Source organism: Lepisosteus oculatus, chromosome 14, assembly GCF_040954835.1.
Source record: "Lepisosteus oculatus isolate fLepOcu1 chromosome 14, fLepOcu1.hap2, whole genome shotgun sequence".
Lineage (NCBI taxonomy): Eukaryota > Metazoa > Chordata > Actinopteri > Semionotiformes > Lepisosteidae > Lepisosteus > Lepisosteus oculatus.
Window position 1 is genome coordinate 42,243,152 of NC_090709.1, and position 19,701 is coordinate 42,262,852.

General features: G+C 52.5%; 1 protein-coding gene across 1 annotated transcript; it reads right to left on the minus strand.

Moving 5' to 3' along the window:
- Positions 1-51: 51 nt before the first annotated feature.
- Positions 52-15,847, minus strand: LOC102693531 (zinc finger protein 709). The gene is made up of 5 exons (XM_069198175.1): positions 15,346-15,847; positions 11,371-12,838; positions 11,286-11,289; positions 5,743-6,133; positions 52-5,246 (listed from the first exon to the last, which is right to left on the minus strand). The coding sequence occupies exons 1-5, from the start codon at positions 15,722-15,724 to the stop codon at positions 4,051-4,053; spliced, it is 3,438 nt and encodes a 1,145-aa protein (XP_069054276.1). The 5' UTR covers positions 15,725-15,847; the 3' UTR covers positions 52-4,050.
- Between the last annotated feature and the right edge of the window lie 3,854 nt (positions 15,848-19,701).

Consider the following 19,701-nt stretch of genomic DNA (forward strand, 5'->3'; position numbering starts at 1 on the left):
TGGAAGGATTGTGATATTTTGTTGTACTAAGAAGATTTTTTTTTTTGGGGGGGGGGGGAGCACACTTATTTATAGCAAATTAGCCATTCTAGGTCAAGTTAACATTCATTAATTAAGATGGTCCAACAATACTTCCATTTTTTAGTATTTTTTAAGATGGAGTTGAAACATTTATTTGAATTCTATAACAATTCCAAAAAGTGCCAAAGCAAGATAACATTTGATAGGTGTAAAACTCCATTTGTTTATATAATTTACTTCATTACCTCTGGCAGTGAAATGTTTGTTTTTATTTCTGACTGCGTCTTCTCTTGTACTGGTTTCTGCTCCTCTAGTTGTATTTGCATTTGTAAATCCTTTATACATTTAATAATTTAAAAAATATATTGGGAATAGACACTTCAGTGTTTATTTCTGTATCTATTTTAAAAATATCATGGGAGTTGGCACACAAAAAAAGATTCAGTATGATGAAATCATTTTTTTTAAATACAGTGCTTTGTAAAGGTAATATACACTTTTTTACCTACAACACCACAACCATATCCTTACATGCTATCCTGTTTATTCCATAAATCTCCTTCCGGGAGGAATTCCCAGATGTCCAGAATTCTGGAATTTAAGCCAAAGGGTTTTCCCATTCAAAATGCTTCTTGATAGCATGTCCTCGGACAAAAAGCAGCCCCCCAGACAGAAGTCTCTTAGCTTGGCTCTCCAGTCATATCTATATCCACTGACAGGCTGGAGGAACCGAGTCTCTTTAGTCTGAAGGGAGTGTCTCACACTGACAGGCTGGAGGAACTGTGTCCTTTTAGTCTGAAGGGAGTGTCCCACACTGACAGGCTGGAGGAACTGAGTCTCTTTAGTCTGAAGGGAGTGTCCCACACTGACAGGCTGGGGGAACTGCGTCCTTTTAGTCTGAAGGGAGTGTCCCACACTGACAGGCTGGAGGAACTGAGTCTCTTTAGTCTGAAGGGAGTGTCCCACACTGACAGGCTGGAGGAACTGAGTCTCTTTAGTCTGAAGGGAGTGTCCCACACTGACAGGCTGGGGGAACTGCGTCCTTTTAGTCTGAAGGGAGTGTCCCACACTGACAGGCTGGAGGAACTGAGTCTCTTTAGTCTGAAGGGAGTGTCCCACACTGACAGGCTGGGGGAACTGCGTCCTTTTAGTCTGAAGGGAGTGTCCCACACTGACAGGCTGGAGGAACTGAGTCTCTTTAGTCTGAAGGGAGTGTCCCGGTCTGACAGGCTGGAGTTCCTTTGGTCTTGAAGAGAAGAGACTACAATGGGACCCGATACACAAGTATGCAGTGTCTTTCAAGGCCAAAAGGAATCTTCCCAAACCACACTGTGAAAACAAATCGGAACACACAGAGGGGAAACAACAAGCGACAAGGCCCCGAAACTGAAGCGTCTTACCTGCATACGAAACACCGACTTCCCAAACTCAAGCTGCTGCCAAATAAACAGCTTTAAGGGTGTTGGTCATAGTTTTGCCATAAACCCAGGAAGAAGTTTCGACGTCTCATTCGCTTTCCAGAGGAGCAAGAAGCCCCAAGAACAACCCAAAGATTTGTTAATGGTAATCAGTTTTATTGTTTTGTATAGCCCCCTTCACAATCGATCCAAGACAGAGCAGTGCTTCCACATGTAATCACACAGACAGGGTTTACAACACCATATATGTTAAAAGGGAAATTAGTGTTAAGGGGGGATACGCAGGAATTTAGTGGGGCGCAGAGTCACAGTGTGAATAATTGCCTTAATTAAGGCCGGGAAGGTATTAAGTGCCGTTTAGAAACACAATGAGCAACTGGTCTTTGGTAAAGAAATGGAAGAGGAACCAAGCACACATGCAGCGTCCTCCTGAAATTCTGTGACAGTGACAGTGCGATTTTGCAGTAGGGACACTTGATAATCGTTTCTCAACTCCTACATCATTGTCAACAAAGTCAATTCATTTTCCTCCCCCGCCTGGGGGTAATTAAAAAAAACAACAACAACTGAGAGGGTCCGCTGGGGCTCTGGGTTCGGTTCCTGAGGCGCAGTCTGTGGGGAGTTTGTATGTTCTCACCACAGTCCAAAGATAAGCTAGTATTTAGATTAGATGAGCCAGCAGCCGTATCAAGGGAGCTCAGCAGGCGTGAGCCTGGTCAGTTACCTGGAGGGGAGACTCCTGGGAAAACCTAAGGTTGCTCCTGGAAGAGGTGTGAGTGGGGGCCAGCAGGGGGCGCTCTCACCCTGCGGTCTGTGTGGGTCCTGATGCCCCAGCATAGTGACGAAGACACTGGACTGTAAAAAGGCGCCGTCCTTCGGACGAGACGTCAAACCGAGGTCCTGACTCTCATTAAAAATCCCAGGGTGTTGCTTGATCCGAGTAGGGGTGTTACCCCGGTGTCCTGACCTAATTCCTCAGTGGCCCTTACCAATCACGGCCTCCTAATAACCCTCCTCTCTGAACATGGCTCTCCTCCCCACTGAGAGCTGCTGCGTGCTGAGCGGACTGGTGTATCATCCAGGTGGGGGCTGCACATTGGTGGCGGTAGTGGGATTCCCCCTGACCTGTAAGGCGCTCTGAGTGGAGTGTCCAGAAAAGCGCTATATAAGTGTAAGCAATTATTATTATTATATGCTAGTAGGTTAATTGACTTCTAGAACTGCACCAGGGTGTACCCCGCCCTGTACACCCCAATTGCTTGATGGGACAGGCTCCGGCTGTCCTTTTTGGGAAATTCACCAGCCCCGTGAGAAAAGACCCCAGCTCCTGACAAATGCTTCCTTTTCTTGGGTTCCTGTGCAAAAACGGTCACTTCGTTCCTTGTCCCAGAAGTTGGGGGGGGGGAACAGGATTCCTGCTCATTGTCTCCCAATCTATTAGGGAGAGTAATAGCACCCATGTGCTACTCCAGATTTGTGCTGAAGAGGTTTATTTCTGCCTCCCGCTCCGACGCGTGAATTTTGTGCATTAAACAGTCTGGGGCAAACAGACAAACAGACATTTTATCCTTTAGAATTTCCCTACCAATCCAGACAGGCCTGGGCTCCTTCTCCTACAGGCAGGAGGGGGCTCAATGAAAACAGCAGCAAATCTCTGGTATTTGACGGCACCCCAGACAGACCAGTACCGAGCAGTAGAGACACCCCGGTATTCACTAAATCCTGTGTCTCAAATCCCAAGAATTTGATAGCACCCCAGACAGACCAGTACCGAGCACTAGAGACACCCCGGTATTCACTAAATCCTGTGTCTCAAACCCCAGGAATTTGATAGCACCCCAGACAGACCAGTACCGAGCACTAGAGACACCCCGGTATTCACTAAATCCTGTGTCTCAAACCCCAGGAATTTGACAGCACCCCAGACAGACCAGTACCGAGCATGAGAGACACCCCGGTATTCACTAAATCCTGTGTCTCAAACCTCAGGAATTTGATAGCACCCCAGACAGACCAGTACCGAGCACTAGAGACACCCCGGTATTCACTAAATCCTGCGTCTCAAACCCCAGGAATTTGATAGCACCCCAGACAGACCAGTACCGAGCATGAGAGACACCCCGGTATTCACTAAATCCTGTGTCTCAAACCTCAGGAATTTGATAGCACCCCAGACAGACCAGTACCGAGCACTAGAGACACCCCGGTATTCACTAAATCCTGTGTCTCAAACCTCAGGAATTTGATAGCACCCCAGACAGACCAGTACCGAGCACTAGAGACACCCCGGTATTCACTAAATCCTGTATCTCAAACCCCAAGAATTCGATAGCACCCCAGACAGACCAGTACCGAGCACTAGAGACACCCCGACATTCACTAAATCCTGTATCTCAAACCCCAAGAATTTGATAGCACCCCAGACAGTCCAGTACCGGGCACTAGAGACACCCCGATATTCTCCTACGTGCAATCATTTCGACAGAGTGAACTCTGCTGCTCGAAATCCCGTCCGCTCAGCAGCCTGGGGTTTTAAGGCAGGTGTCCCGTGCGAACAAGCCGGCGAGGTGGGGGGGGGGGTTGTTTTATTGTTTTAAACCTCCTGGCTGATTCAAACTCTCCCCCCTCCCCCTCCTCCTCCTCCTCCTCCCCCCTCCCCAGCATCACCGTCATTGGTGGCAGCGGTGGGATACTTCTTCCCCGTGTGCGTGCGCTGGTGCTTCCTCAAGGCGCTGGACTGGCTGAAGCCCTTGCCGCACTGGGCGCAGGCGAAGGGCCGCTCGCCGGTGTGGATGTAGAGGTGGCTCTTCAGGCTGCTGGACTGGCTGAAGCCGCGGCCGCACTGGGCGCAGCGGAAGGGGTTCTCCCCCGTGTGGGTGCGCAGGTGCTTGCGCAGGGAGCTGGAGTCGCCGAAGCCCTTGCCGCACTGGGCGCAGGCGTAGGGCCGCTCGCCCGTGTGGACGCGCCGGTGGCGCTTGAGGTTGCTGGAGTCGCCGAAGCGCTTGGCGCACTGGGGGCAGGCGTAGGGCCGCTCGCCCGTGTGCAGGCGCTGGTGGCCCTTCAGGTTGCACAGGTGGATGAAGCTCTTGCCGCACTGGGCGCAGCGGAAGGGCTTCTCCCCGGTGTGGACGCGCTGGTGGCGCTTGAGGTTGCTGGAGTCGCCGAAGCGCTTGCCGCACTGCGGGCAGGGGAAGGGCCGCTCGCCCGTGTGCACCAGCTGGTGGGCTTTCCAGTTGGCGAGCGAGCCGAAACCCTTGCCGCACAGGCCGCAGCCGAAGCCTCCCTCCGCGGCGCTTTTGGGGGGCGGCGGCGGCTCCCCCGCCTCCTCCGGGCCGGGGCCGGGCCGGACCGCCGCCGCCCTCCCCGGTTCCCGCCGCGATCCCGACCCCCGCCGGCTCCCCCGGGGCCGGAGCTCGCCGCCGCCGCTGTCCCCCTCGGCGGGCACCGGGTCCCAGTCATCGGAAACACCGCCCTCGTTCGGCTCCTCCTGTTTGTACCCCCGCGTCGGGACGGACTCCGGCTCCTCACAGCTTACCGCACCGGCCCGAGCGCCCTGATCATCGCCCGCCTCGTCCGGGAAATCGTCGGACGCGAGGAGCCCGGGGGTGTCGGTCTCGGGTTCCGCCTTCACCGCAGGCGCGGAGCCCAGATCCCCCGGCCCCGGTCTGCTCTCGGCCTGCCGCCCCCCGAGTGTCTCTTTCCCCTCTGCAGACGGGAGCTCCGTCTCCTGCATCAGACGGGAGCCCCACTCCTCCTCCTCCTCCTTGCTGCGCTGCTGCTGTCCAAGAGGAGCCCCGCCCTCCGACCCTGAAAAAACACCCGGACAGGCGGTCACGCACGTTGGCGATCGTGGCCGAAAAAGCTATTAACGTCACTTTATCGGCCCTGTACAATTTCGGGCAGGAGGGAATCGGTCTCGTCGCAGACCCCAGCGGGCTCCTCCGGGAGACACACAGACGGGGGGGGAGAGAGAGAGAGAAGCTGGAGGGGTCAGAGCGCAGCCATTGTACAGCGCCCCCGGAGCAGCTGGGGTTCAGGGGCCCGACGGAGTAGGATCTGAACCGGCCGCCTTCCAGCCACAGATCCTCAAGAAACACGCATGGAAACAAGAACGTCTAATAATGGCGTGAGCTATACGGCATTAATTCGGTTACACGATCACCGCTGTGGGCTGTCTTGTTTTCAGCACAATTTAAGCCACAACAGTTCAGTTTCCCCCGACCAGTCGTCCCCTCTCCACTCCACTAATTCTCAACACCGAGGAAGTTACAGACACCGGCTTCGCACAAGTCCCTACACTCACCAGACAGCTCCGGGTCCGTTTCTTCCTTGACTTCCACGATCACCTCGCAGGGCGGCGTGTGTCCGAGGCGATCCGTCCGCCCCCGGTCTCGGTCTCCTCCCGACCCCGCCGCCTGCTCCTCCCAGACCTGCAGCCTCCCCCTCAGGGTCTCGATCTCCCGCTTCATCTGCGCGATCTCAGTCTCGAAACTGTACTCCACAAACTGCGTGATCTTGAACACGGCCCGCCTGACCAGGCTCTGGGAAATCCGGTTTAGTTTGCCTTGCAACGAGGGCTCGCGGTCCGGGCCCCGGTTGTGGAAAACGTCCGACACTTCGTACACGATGGCTTTGAGCAACACCTCCATGAAGGAGTGCAGCTCGGTTTCCAGAATGAACAGCCAGTTCGCCATCTCGCCTCCGAGTCAGCCGGACGGGGAGAGGAACCGTTTCGTGCAGCCGATCTCCACGATCGCTCTGGGTTTGCGCACACACACACACACCAGAGAGGCGACAGGCGTCATGTGTCCATGATGCTCAAACAGGAACTGAAACAGCCACTGTCCCCCCCAGTACAGCGAGCTAGGACTTCCGGGTCACGCCGCGCTTCCTTAGTGACCGTTGCTACGCGCCGGAAAGTGATAATGTTACTTTATAAAAAAAATATGTATTTATGCTTAACAAAATCACACAAATTGCAATACAAACAAGAGTACATATAACAATTCAAGACAAAAATATCGTCAGGGGTACATATTACTATCTAAGTTATGAAAAAAGGTTAAACAAATTTAAAATAATGTCCGCACCGCTTTCATATTTTTGCACTTCAAAATAATCCGCAAATACCCCCCTTACATCCATTTTAAAATGCTCAAACAAAGGGTTCTCCCCAGACCACTTCATCTTATGTATATAATAACGTGCCATTATAATAATTCAATTTATTACAAACGAGATTTTAATATTGTTTTCGATGGGGCTGAAACTTAACATAACATCTTTTACACCAAAACAAATATCACTATTGGTTTCTCTTTTAATATAAGTTTGCAAGTTAGTCCAGAAAATGTTTACCGGTCATGCGTGAGTCAGACTATCCCTCGTGGACCTGGTCCTGGTGTAACGGTGGCTCTTTCCCTCGTGTCCCCGGTCCTGGTGTAACGGTAGCTCTCCCCCTCGTGTCCCCGGTCCTGGTGTAAGAGAAGCTCTCCCCCTCGTGTCCCCGGTCCAGGTGTAACGGTACCTCTCCCCCTCGTGTCCCCGGTCCTGGTGTAAGAGAAGCTCTCCCCCTCGTGTCCCCGGTCCAGGTGTAACGGTGGCTCTCCCCCTCGTGTCCCCGGTCCTGGTGTAAGAGAAGCTCTCCCCCTCGTGTCCCCGGTCCTGGTGTAACTGTAGCTCTCCCCCTCGTATCCCCTGTCCTGGTGTAACGGTAGCTCTCCCCCTCGTGTCCCCGGTCCAGGTGTAACGGTAGCTCTCCCCCTCGTGTCCCCGGTCCTGGTGTAAGAGAAGCTCTCCCCCTCGTGTCCCCGGTCCAGGTGTAACGGTACCTCTCCCCCTCGTGTCCCCGGTCCTGGTGTAAGAGAAGCTCTCCCCCTCGTGTCCCCGGTCCAGGTGTAACGGTGGCTCTCCCCCTCGTGTCCCCGGTCCTGGTGTAAGAGAAGCTCTCCCCCTCGTGTCCCCGGTCCTGGTGTAACTGTAGCTCTCCCCCTCGTATCCCCTGTCCTGGTGTAACGGTAGCTCTCCCCCTCGTGTCCCCGGTCCAGGTGTAAGAGAAGCTCTCCCCCTCGTGTTCTTGGTCCTGGTGTAACTGTAGCTCTCCCCCTCGTGTCCCCTGTCCTGGTGTAACGGTAGCTCTCCCCCTCGTGTCCCCGGTCCTGGTGTAAGAGAAGCTCTCCCCCTCGTGTTCTTGGTCCTGGTGTAACTGTAGCTCTCCCCCTCGTGTCCCCGGTCCTGGTGTAACGGTAGCTCTCCCCCTCGTGTCCCCGGTCCTGGTGTAAGAGAAGCTCTCCCCCTCGTGTTCTCGGTCCTGGTGTAACGGTGGCTCTCCCCCTCGTGTCCCCGGTCCAGGTGTAACGGTAGCTCTCCCCCTTGTGTCCCTGGTCCTGGTGTAAGAGAAGCTCTCCCATTACCTGGATGGGAGACCTCCTGGGGAAAAACTAAGGTTGCTGCTGGGAGAGGTGTTAGTGGGGCCAGCAGGGGGCGCTCTCACCCTGCAGTCTGTGTGGGTCCTAATGCCCCAGTATAGTGACGGGGGACACTGGACTTTTAAAAGGCGCCGTCCTTCGGATGAGACGTCCTGACTCCGAGGTCCTGACTCTCTGTGGTCATTAACAATCCCAGGGTGTTTATGGAAAAGAGTAGGGGTGTTACCCCAGTGTCCTGGTCTTTACCCATCATGGCCTCCTAATAACCCCCCTCTCTGAACTGGCTTCATCCCTCTGCTCTCCTCCCCCAGTGCTGTGTGCTGAGCAGACTGGAGCATCATCCAGGTGGGGGCTGCACACTGGGGGGGCTGGAGGGGATCCCCATGACCTGTAAAGCGCTTTAAGTGGAGGGTCCAGAAAAAGCACTATGTAAGTGTAAGCAATTATTATTAAGCTGGGGGAGGAGGTGTGTGTGTGTATGTGGAGACCAATCCAATTATGATATTTCACTTTTGTATTTTTATAACAGAATAAAAAACTATTGTTTGCCTTAAAAGTGTGAAGCAGGGTAGGGAGATGAGAGGAAAAAAAAACCTCATTCAAAGGCGTGGAACGCTGATGCACTGACAAAACCAGATGTGGGAAAAAAGGGCGTTTGGACGTCAATAACCTTACCCAGAGTTCTGCTTTCACGAGTGAGTGGTTATCTCTGCACATGACCTGGTGCTTTTGCACCGGAAACTGGGAGTAACCCGCCTTTCGTCGTGTCAGGAAAGCACCCAGTTTGCTTTGAATATTTGTGTTTAATTATTCAACTGTACAGTGTACTGTGATGAATAGTACAGTATCCATAAATACATTAAATATAATTCTCTGGGATGTTTAATTTCCTATACCCCCTCTCCTTTTAAATGGGTTATATTTGCTGTTTATTCTACCAGTAGGGATTTAAATATTTCATTTATATTAGCAAGAGCTTTATAGATGGTATTTTTTTTCCCCGATTGATTTATAAAGAGATCACTTTATTGACCAGATACGATTTCTTGCATGAGGTCCTGTTGCAGACCCCAGCTGGCTCTCCGTGAGACACACAGACAGGGAGAGAGAGAAGCTGGGGGTCAGAGCGCAGGGTCAGCCAATTATACGGCACCCCTGGAGCAGCTGGGGTTCAGGGCCTCGCTCGGGGGCCCCAACAGAGTAGGATTCCTCTGCCTGGAGCTCCCAAAAACATACGCAGGCTCTACTGTACACAGAGGGGGGTGGGGGTGGAGAACAAGCTGCCCAGCCCCGTGGTTGAAGCCGATACCCTGGCTTCACTTAAGACGCAGCTGGACGAGATCCTCCAGTCAGGAGCGGAGGAGCTTCTGTACACAGAGGGTGGCGGGGGTGGGGAACAAGCTGCCCAGCCCTGTGGTTGAAGCCGATACCCTGGCTTCACTTAAGACGCAGCTGGACGAGATCCTCCAGTCAGGACAGGAGGAGCTTCTGTACGCAGAGGGTGGTGGGAGTTGGGAACAAGCTGCCCAGCTGCTGGTGTGGAAGCCAATACCCTGCATTCTCCTGGCTTCCTTCCAGCAACTGGTTAGTAGGAGCAGTTGGTAGGTAACTGATCTGGATGAGGGGGGGTGGGCTCTCATTGGTTACTTTTCTCATTTCAAAGATTGCTCCTCACCGATAAGGATGTGCATTTAATTGCCTTATAGGTACTCTTTAATTATGTAGTTGTAGGCGATACATTTGTACTCAATTCAGCACCACTTTCCACCCGGGCTTCGGCGAAGAAAAAGAAGGAGAAGCCATTGTATAGGAAAAAAAGGATTCTCACTGAATCACAGACCGTGCCCTCGAATAGCACTGGAGTATATCACTTCAAGGGAACTACCGTCCAAATCTCTCACAACGGTTATTCAGTTTCAGGAACAAAAAAATCAGGTGATGGATTAGAAAGAATTGACAAATTAAGCACAGGATCACTTTGTAAAGAAATACCACAAGTCGTCGTGTTGTCGCCAACCCCCCTGGTCTCTTCACACACAAGAGCGAGAGATCGTGAGAATTGTGACATGACCCTTCCTGCTCACTAGTCACCGTAGTGATTAATGTCACGTATGAGCAAGTAAGTGCAGGTTGTGCACCAGACGCTGTCACGGCCGAAATGTGATCCGCCGGCAGAGTTGACCCGAAAATATTTGCCCACAAAACCGTCTGGAAGTCCAGAGCAATATTTCGATTGGATTAAAAGAGACGGGTTCACAAGCCTGCTTGCTCACAGTGTCACTTCACCTCACCAGAAGGTTTGTCACCTCATTCTGCATGATAGAACATGGTACTGCACGTACCCGGACCTTCTACTGTGTGCTGCAAACTGGGGGTTGTACAAGTTACTGGGTACATCTGACTTTCTCTGGGGGGGGGGTTTGAAATGCACTCATCAGTCTCGATTCTTTTGAACCCCGAAATTTAAAAAGCCCCCCTCCCCTTTAAGCATCGATAGTGAAACATTCAAAGATTGTAGTCAAGTCAGTGTTTCACACCCCGCCCCCAACTAGGAGCTCAAAATTAGGAATTGTCCATTTGCTAACTGCTTTATCCAAGAGGGGGGGAGCTGGAGTCTATCCCAGCAAGCAACGGGAGCTAGTCAGGGTACACCCTGGACAGGACACCAGTCCATCACAGCACATACTCACTCACACACCCTGGACAGGACACCAGTCCATCACAGGATGGACACACACACACACACCCTGGACAGGACACCAGTCCATCACAGGATGGACACACACACACACACCCTGGACAGGACGCCAGTCCATCACAGGATGGACACACACACACACACCCTGGACAGGACGCCAGTCCATCACAGGATGGACACACACACACACACCCTGGACAGGACGCCAGTCCATCACAGGATGGACACACACACACACACCCTGGACAGGACGCCAGTCCATCACAGGATGGACACACACACACACACACACCCTGGATGGGACGCCAGTCCATCACAGGATGAACACACACACACACACCCTGGATGGGACGCCAGTCCATCACAGGATGGACACACACACACACACACACACACACACACACCCCCTGGATGGGACGCCAGTCCATCGCAGGGCAGACGGAGACGGACACACGCGCAGAACGCCTTGCAGGACCCAGGGAAAAAGAGAGGACAGGGATCGCTCCGATCCCCGAGACGGAACGCTCCAAAATTCGTCCTCAATCGTCCTTCAGGTTCAAGTCGGGTTTTTTAGAAGAAAAGCAGGGGCAGTCGGGGGATCGGCATTCTGGGTAGAAACGCCAACAACAACAACAACAAAAAAAATGAACCGACCCCCGGGTTGCCGAGGCATCGTTAAAAACAAAATGCTTTTTAAAAGCAAAACATCTCTCCTCCGACCCCGCTGCCACCGCTTGAGAACGGAGGGGATGAGATTGATGGAGTCTAGAAGAACAAAACACTACGACGCCGATGGGGGGGGGGCTATTCTGGGTCGAGTTTCACCCCCCTCCCCCCGCCCTCCCCCGGCTCGGCCCTCTCCTCCGGCTTCTGGGGGGCCTGCCCCGCGTGCAGGCGCTGGTGCTTCCGCAGGTTGCTGGACTGGTTGAAGCTCTTCCCGCACTGGGCGCAGCTGAAGGGCCGCTCCCCGGTGTGGACCACCTGGTGGGTCTTCAGCCCCCCCGACTGGGTGAAGCCCTTGCCGCACTGGGCGCAGCGGAAGCGCTTCTCGCCCGTGTGGATGAGGGCGTGCACCTTCAGGCTGCTGGCCAGGCTGAAGCCCTTGCCGCACTGCGGGCAGCCGAAGGGCTTCTGGGCCGCGTGGCTGAGCTGGTGGCTCTGCAGGCCGCCCGGGGTGCGGAAGCCCCGGCCGCACTGGCCGCAGACGAAGCGCTTCTCCCCGGCGTGGATGGGCTGGTGGCGCTTGAGGCGGTACAGGTGGCGGAAGCCCTTGCCGCACTGGCCGCAGGCGAAGGGCCGCTCCCCCGTGTGCGTGTGCAGGTGCTTCTTCAGGTTGCTGGCGTGGCTGAAGCGCTTGCCGCACTGGCCGCAGGCGTGGGGCCGCTCGCCCGTGTGCACGTGCTGGTGGTTCTGCAGGTAGCAGGCCCGGCTGAAGCCCCGGCCGCAGCTGGCGCAGCGGTAGGGCTTCTCCCCCGTGTGCGTGCACAGGTGGCGCCGCAGGGCGCCGGGCTGGGTGAAGCCCCGGCCGCACTGGCCGCAGCCGAAGGGCTTCTGGCGGCTGTGGGCGTGCTGGTGGCGCTTCAGGTTGCAGGCCTGGCTGAAGCTCTTGCCGCACTGGCCGCAGGCGAAGGGCTTCTCCCCCGTGTGCACCAGCTGGTGGCTGCGCAGGTTGCAGGCCTGGGCGAAGCTCTTGCCGCACTGGCCGCAGGCGAAGGGCTTCCCGCCCGGGGTGGCGGCGGCGGCGGCGGCGGCCGGGGGCTGGGGGGGGCTTCCGAGGCGGTCCGGCTCCCGTCCCTGGCCCTCCCCCAGCGACCGGTCCCCTGTGCCCTCTGGGCCCGGCCCGGCCGGACTCCGCCCGCCCCTCTGCTCCGGCTGGGGTCGCCCGGCTTCCCAGAATTCCCCTGTGGGCTGGGGCTTCGTGTCCTGCTCTGTAAGCCTCATGATATCCAGGTCATCCAGTTCCTCTTCTTTGTGCCCTCGGACAGCGACGGACTCATCCCTGTGTTCTAGAACGGCCTTAACGTCCCGATGATCCACCTCGTGTGAGCAGCAGTCGTCGGGCTCCGACTTCACCTCTGGCGCGGAGCCCAGACCCCCCAGCCTCGGCCTGCTCTCGGCCTGCCGCTCCCCGAGTGTCTCTTTCCCCTCTGCAGATGGGAGCCACGTCTCCTGCATCAGATGGGAGCCCCACTCCTCCTCCTCCTCCTCGCCGCGCTGCTGCTGTTCAAGAGGAGCCCCTTCCCCAGCGTCAGGGAGAGCCCCGACCTCTGACCCTGAAAAACACAGGACAGGAGAGATCAAGACCTTGAATAACAGGGTCACACGGCCTTCGAATCAGGAGGAAAAACAGCCCTCACTGTAAACAGAAGCAGTAGAACAACATCTAATAATAATAATAATAATAAACTTAATTTTATATAGCGCCTTTAAAGGTGGCTTCTCACAGCCCTTTACAGGATGACAACAACAACATAAAGAATACACAGAGGAGGCCGTGGATGGTGGAACTATAATGGAACCAGTTCAGGAAAGGCTTTTCTGAAGAAGAGGGTTTTGGAGTCTGGATTTGAAGTTTAGAGAGTTTAGAGAAGGTGCCTCTCTGATGTCCTTGGGCAGAGAGTTCCAGAGCTTGGGGGGGCACAACAGGAGAAGGCCCTGTCACCCCTAGAGTGTAGACGGGCTTGGGGGGACGGTAAGGAGGGCAGAATTTGAAGAGCGGAGGTTGCGAGGTGGGGAGTAGGGCGATGATAGCTCACACAGGTACTGAGGCGCCCAGCCACGCAGAGCCTTATAGGTGAGCAGGAGGATTTTGAAGTTGATATGAAACCTGACAGGAAGCCAGTGCAGGGACTCCAGGATAGGAGTAATGTAAACACTTGCGCTAGACCTGGTCAGGATTCTGGCTGCTGAATTCTGGACATGCTGCAGTTTGTTCAAAGGAGATTTAGATACAGGAAAATCGCTCCAATAATTAGCGGAAAATTAGAATTGGCAAACTTCGCCTGCTCAAGCCTAACAGGAAAGCGGAGATCAACCCGAGTTTCTGTCTAGGTGCGTTTTGGGAACTGTCCGAATGACAAATTAATATTCTCCCCCCCCCCCACCAGACAGGAAAACACTGGAAACTCCAGTGTTTGCGGTGAAGCAGAAAATACTCTTGGGAGGAAAAAAAACCCCAGCCACATCCCTAAACCTAAACCTTCAGGGATTTTAAAGCACATAACCCCAGGGGCTTAATGGAACCCAGACGGACCAGTACAGAACACTAGAGTCTGACCTGACCAACCTAGAACAGACTCTAGTGCTCTGTACTGCTCTGTCTGGGTTCTACAAAGACCCTGGCATTTGAGGTGAGGACATGGTGAATATCGGGGTGCCTCTACTGCTCTGTATTGGCCTGGCTGGGTGCTATAAAACAGCCAGCAGCCATATCCCTCTGCAGCTCCCAGCTGGCAGCCCCCCCCACTGGAGCTCAGCAGGTGTGAGCCTGGTCAGTACCTGGAGGGGAGACCTCCTGGGAAAAACTAAGGCTGCTGCTGGGAGAGGTGTGAGTGGGGCCAGCAGGGGGCGCTCTCACCCTGCGGTCTGTGTGGGTCCTAATGCCCCAGTATAGTGACGGGGGACACTTTACTGTAAACAGGCGCCGTCCTTCAGATGAGACGTAAAACCGAGGTCCTGGCTCTCTGGGGTCATTAAAAATCCCAGGGCGTTTCTCGAAAAGAGTAGGGGTGTAACCCCGGCGTCCTGGCCAAATTTCCCATTGGCCCCTTACTCATCATGGCCTCCTAATCACCCCCCCCTCTCTGAACTGGCTCCATCCCTCTGCTCTCCTCCCCACCGAGAGCTGCTGTGTGCCGAGCGGACTGGAGCATCATCCAGGTGGGGGCTGCACACTGGTGGCGGTAGTGGGATTCCCCCATGACCCATATAGCGCTTTGGGTGGAGTGTCCAGAAAAGCGCTATACAAAAGTGTAAGCTATTCTTATAATAGAGACACCCCGATATTCACTTCATCCTGCACCTCAAACTCCGGAAAAAGTGTATGCTTAAAATGAGAACTTTTAATGAATCTACACTTAATCTATTCGGTTATTTCCAATCCCTTCACTGCAGCGAGATAGGAATATATATGCAAAGACCACTTACTCGGCAGTCTAAAGTTTCTCTCCGAAACTTAGAAGCATTTAAATCTCCGCTCTACTGGAAAACGCAGCCGGTCGAATTTCGGAGGAAGAAAAACTTATATAACAGGGATCACTGCATGCACAAAAACAAGACTTTTTAAATACACCGTTGAGTCAATGATACAATTACCGAGTCGCCCCGAGTTGTCTGCGGGACCGTTTTGGAGTTTTCTGACCGGATAACACCCCAGTTCGGTTTCAGAAAGGAATGTTTCCTCTCCCACCCTCCCTCCCCTCCGTGAGTCGTGTCCAAATCACGCAAGAAAAAAAAACAACACACACACACACACATTTCAGGCCACCTCCTGATTAGATCGACCACGATTGTGTGTTTTACATCGGCGCCTCCGCGTATTTTCAAACGCGTGAGCAGAGGAGCGATATTCAACCCGGTGCAAATAAAAATCTTAAAACTCTCTTCCTCCTCCTCCTCCTCCAAGGGGAAACTGAATTATCTACGGGACTGTTCATTCATGACAATCTTTCCCAGTGCAGGCCCGCTCTGTGCATCTTATGCAAGATTCTGAATTAGGATGCAGCTAAAAACGTTTTTGTTTTAAAACAGAGAGGCCTTTAGCTCATACGAGGTTACCCACACTGACCCGACAGCTCCGGATCCGTCTCCATCTCTTCTTTGATTCCTCCGATCGCCTCGCAGGGGGGCGTCTGCCCCCGCTCCCCACCTCCCGACCCCTTCTCCCAGACCCGCAGCCGCCCCCTCAGCGTCTCGACCTCCCGCCTCAGCTGCTCGATCTCGCCCCCGCAGCTGCCCTCGACGAACTTCGTGATCTTGAACACGGCCCGCCGCACCAGCGTCTGCGACACCCGGCGCAGCCGGCGGCGGCACTGGGAGGCGTCCTCCGCCTCGCCCAGCCCGTTCCGGCAGATGGCCGACACCTCGTCCACCACGGCCCCCAGCAGCACCTCCATGAACGCCTGTAGCTCGGACTCCAGGACCGCCAGCCAGCTCGCCATCTTTTTCTTCCCGGGGGGGGGCGCCGGAAAGGGAGGGTGGATTTGCTACAGCTGCGACAATAAGCGAGCGCCTGGGATTTAAACGCACAAGCCGGGAGGGACAGGGAAGCGTCACATGTCGGCAGAGCACAAACAGGAAGTGAAAGCCTCCCCGAGCCGAGACGAGTTCCGGGTCACGCCGCTGCGCTTCCCTAGTGACTGTTGCTATGCAGCGCCCAAGGGCCGCAACTGTCAAAATGAATACCTTCACTGGATGTGTACAGTTTTTTTAAATATTTTTTTTTATTTATGCTTCACAAAAGAACAAGAATTACCATACAAACAAGAGTATCTATAACAATTCAAGACAAAAAAATCGTCAGCGGTACATATTACTACATAGATTCAAGTTATGAAAAAAGATTAAACACATTCAATAAAAATAACTGTATTATTATTACCGCTTTCATATTTTTACACTTCGAAATAGTCTGCAAATACCCCCTTACATCCATTTTAAAATGCTCAAACAAAGGGTTCTTCCCAGACCGCTTCATTTTGTGTATGTAATAACGGGCCATTGTAATAATAAAATGTATTGCAACCGAAATTTTAATATTATTATCGATGGGGCTGAAACCTAACATAACATCTTTTTCATCAAAACAAATATCAATATTGGTCTCTTTTCTTAATATAAGTCTGCAACTTTGTCCAGAAAATTTTTACCCTGGGACATAACCAAAACAAATGCTGAATAGTTTCAGGGCTATTGTCACAAAAAACACATTTGTCATCTATATTAATTTTAAATCGCTGGGTAACAAGAGTCTTAACTTGGGTAAATTCGATGAATTATTTTGTATTAAAACCTCCTTAACCTTACTGGGGGATTTGTACAGTTCCGCTTATCAAAAGAGGGGGAGGTTTTAATAAATCAATAAGTTACCAACGTGGAATTTAAAAAATTCCGTTCTGTCTCATTTTTTTAACTGGCTTTACTGGTCCTGTCATTAAATGAGGAATTCAGCCTTAGAAATGGTGCCTACGTATTGTAACGAACGCTCCCGATTCTGTGTCGGCGGCGTGAGGGAAAGTTTTGGGGAAAGGCTTGGGGAAAGTTTTATCGACCTGTCCATTGCAGTGGGGGTGTGCAAATAATGGGGGTTAGGGAAATATCTGTGAAGGGGGAGAGAGAGAGTACGTCTGCCAGGCACTGAGGAGGGTAAAGAGACAGAAGAGGGATTTCTCCTTGTTTTTATAGAGGGAAAAGGCAGGAAGTGTAACCAACAGTTCTTTCCGGACCCTATGCGGACGACACAATCCGAAGAAGTGGGGAAACACTAGGAAAAAGTCATGCAGGGATACGGGGCTGAAAACAGGGGGGGGCGTGTCCAAAGTGCACTGGTGCACAGGGGAGGTGTGGCCGAGGCAAACAATCCAAAAGTAATCCATAGAGGGAATCCAAAAACGCAAGAAAGTCCATAGCCAGGTGACCCATCCAAACAAGGAATTAAAAACACGAACCGGGTCGGAACCGCCGGACAAGGAACAAGAACAGAGGTTAAAACCTTAACGGGACCAGGCGCTTCTAGGCCCCAGACTCGCACGGTGCGGAAACCAGATGCAGAGCCAGGCTGAACGTCAGCGCCTGGCTTTTAAGGTGGGCTGGGAAAAGGGGTCAGGTGCACAGAATGAAGTCTGAAGTGAAAGGGCTGGAGCACCCTTAAGGAGGAGGGACTATAATCGTGACAGGAAAGAGTAAGCCATAAAGTGAAAGGGTCATAGGTCATACAGTAGTTGCAGTCCAATTCCAGGGGCGTGAGACACTACTTCCATCTGTTTCCTAACCGCCTCACCCAATTCAGCGTTTGCGGAGGAGCTGGGGCCTTTCCCAGCGAGCAGGGGGCGCATGGCAGGGCACACCCTGGATGGGCCGCCAGTCCATCACAGGGCAGACACACGGACACACACACACACACCCACACCGGGGCCAATTTGGAGTGGCGGAGCGGTGGAACTGTGGCTCAGGATCTGCGCCTGTGGCTGGAAGGTTGCTGGTTCAAGTCCTGCGGCTAGCAGAGGAATCCTACTCCGTTGGGCCCCCGAGCGAGGCCCTGAACCCCTGCTGTGGCAGGGGTGCTGAATAAAGGCCTGACCCTGCGCCCTGACCCCAAGCTTCTCTCTCCCTGCCTGTGACTTGTGGAGAGCATGCTGGGGTCTGCGAAGAGACAAATTCCTCATGCAAGAAATGGCTAATAAAGTGATCTGATCCTAATTTTCCCAGAAGCCAGTTCACCTGCCACTATGTCTTTGGACCGTGGCAGGAAACCAGAGCACCTGGATAAAACCCCACATGAACACACATATAATACCCCAGGTCTGAGCAACTGAACGCCTGAACCCACACGAACCCCACACTGTAGGCGCTGTACAACGATTTCATGGCAAGGCATCAATGACCATCCACTGTGCTGCCCTCGGAACGCTACATTGTGGTATTATTTTAAACAACGTTTTAAATACAGACGCAGATGTGTACGTGGAACGTAATGTCAGTGTAATGTTACAGTGTTTGTAAATGAACTGCGATGAGAATCACTGCCTGTTGCCTTGAAAGCGAAGGCGCTGTACAACGATTTCATGGAAAAAATGACACAGATTTCCTGTTTTCATTGGTGAACTTTTCTTCACTTGTTCCTTTCGGTGCCCTGTGACGAACTGGCAGCCCATCCGGGCCGCTTCGTGCCCATGGCTTGCTGGGATAGGCTGTGGCGCCCCCCCCCCCCCACGACCCTGTACTGCCTGAAGAGGTCAACAAATGGATCGGATCGTCCTTTCCCTTGTCCCCGGCGATACTGAGGACACCACATTGGTGGTGGTGGAGGGGAGTTCCCATTACCTGTAAAGCGCTTTGAGTGGAGTGTCCAGAAAAGCGCTATATAAATGTAAGCAATTATTATTATTATTATTATTATTATTATTATTATTATTATTATTATTTTGTCCCGTCTTGACACGACACCCCAGGTTGTTGATTTCTGCCCGTTTTTTCTCATTCCCTCCCAGCAGGATAGGGCAACTTGATGAACCTTGGGACTAGAAACTACTTATGAAACACAATAGTTAAAATAATAATAATAATAATAATAATAATAATAATAATAATAATAATAATAATAATAATAATAATAATAATAAACTTTATTTTATATAGCGCCTTTAAAGGTGGCTCCTCAAAGCACTTTACAGAATGACAACAACAATAAATAAGAAGAATACACCAGATAAAACACAATTTCAATATACAGAGGAGACCGTGGATGGTCGTACTAAGTAAAGGCTTTTCTAAAGAAGAGGGTTTTGAGTCTGGATTGGCAGGAGTTTAGAGAAGGTGCCTCTCTGATATCCTCGGGCAGAGAGTTCACGAGCTTGGGGACACAACAGGAGAAGGCCCTGTCGCCCCTAGAGTGTAGATGGGCTTGGGGGGACAGTAAGGAGAGCAGAGTTAGAAGATCGAAGGTTGCGAGGTGGGGAGTGGGGCGATGATAGCTCAGACAGGTACTGAGGTCCCAAGCCATGCAGAGCCTTGTAGGTGAGCAGGAGGATTTTAAAGTCCACACGGAATTTGACCGGAAGCTAGTGCAAGGACTCCAGGATAGGAGTAATGTGAACACTTGCGCTAGACCTGGTCAGGATTCTGGCTCCTGAATGTTGGACATACTGCAGTTTGTTCAAAGGAGATTTAGATACCCCAGCGAGTAGAGCATTACAGTAGTCAATTTGAGAGAACACAAATGTGTTGATCAGCTTTTCAGCCACAGTTAGTGATAGCATAGGGCGTAGTCGAGCGATATTTCTGAGGTGAAAAAAATATGTTTTGACATTATGCTGCACATGTGGGTCAAATGTTAAGCCAGAATCGAATATCACCCCAAGCTTTTTCAATTTTCAAGTACAGAACCATCTACAGACAGGGTTACTGGACTGGCTTTACG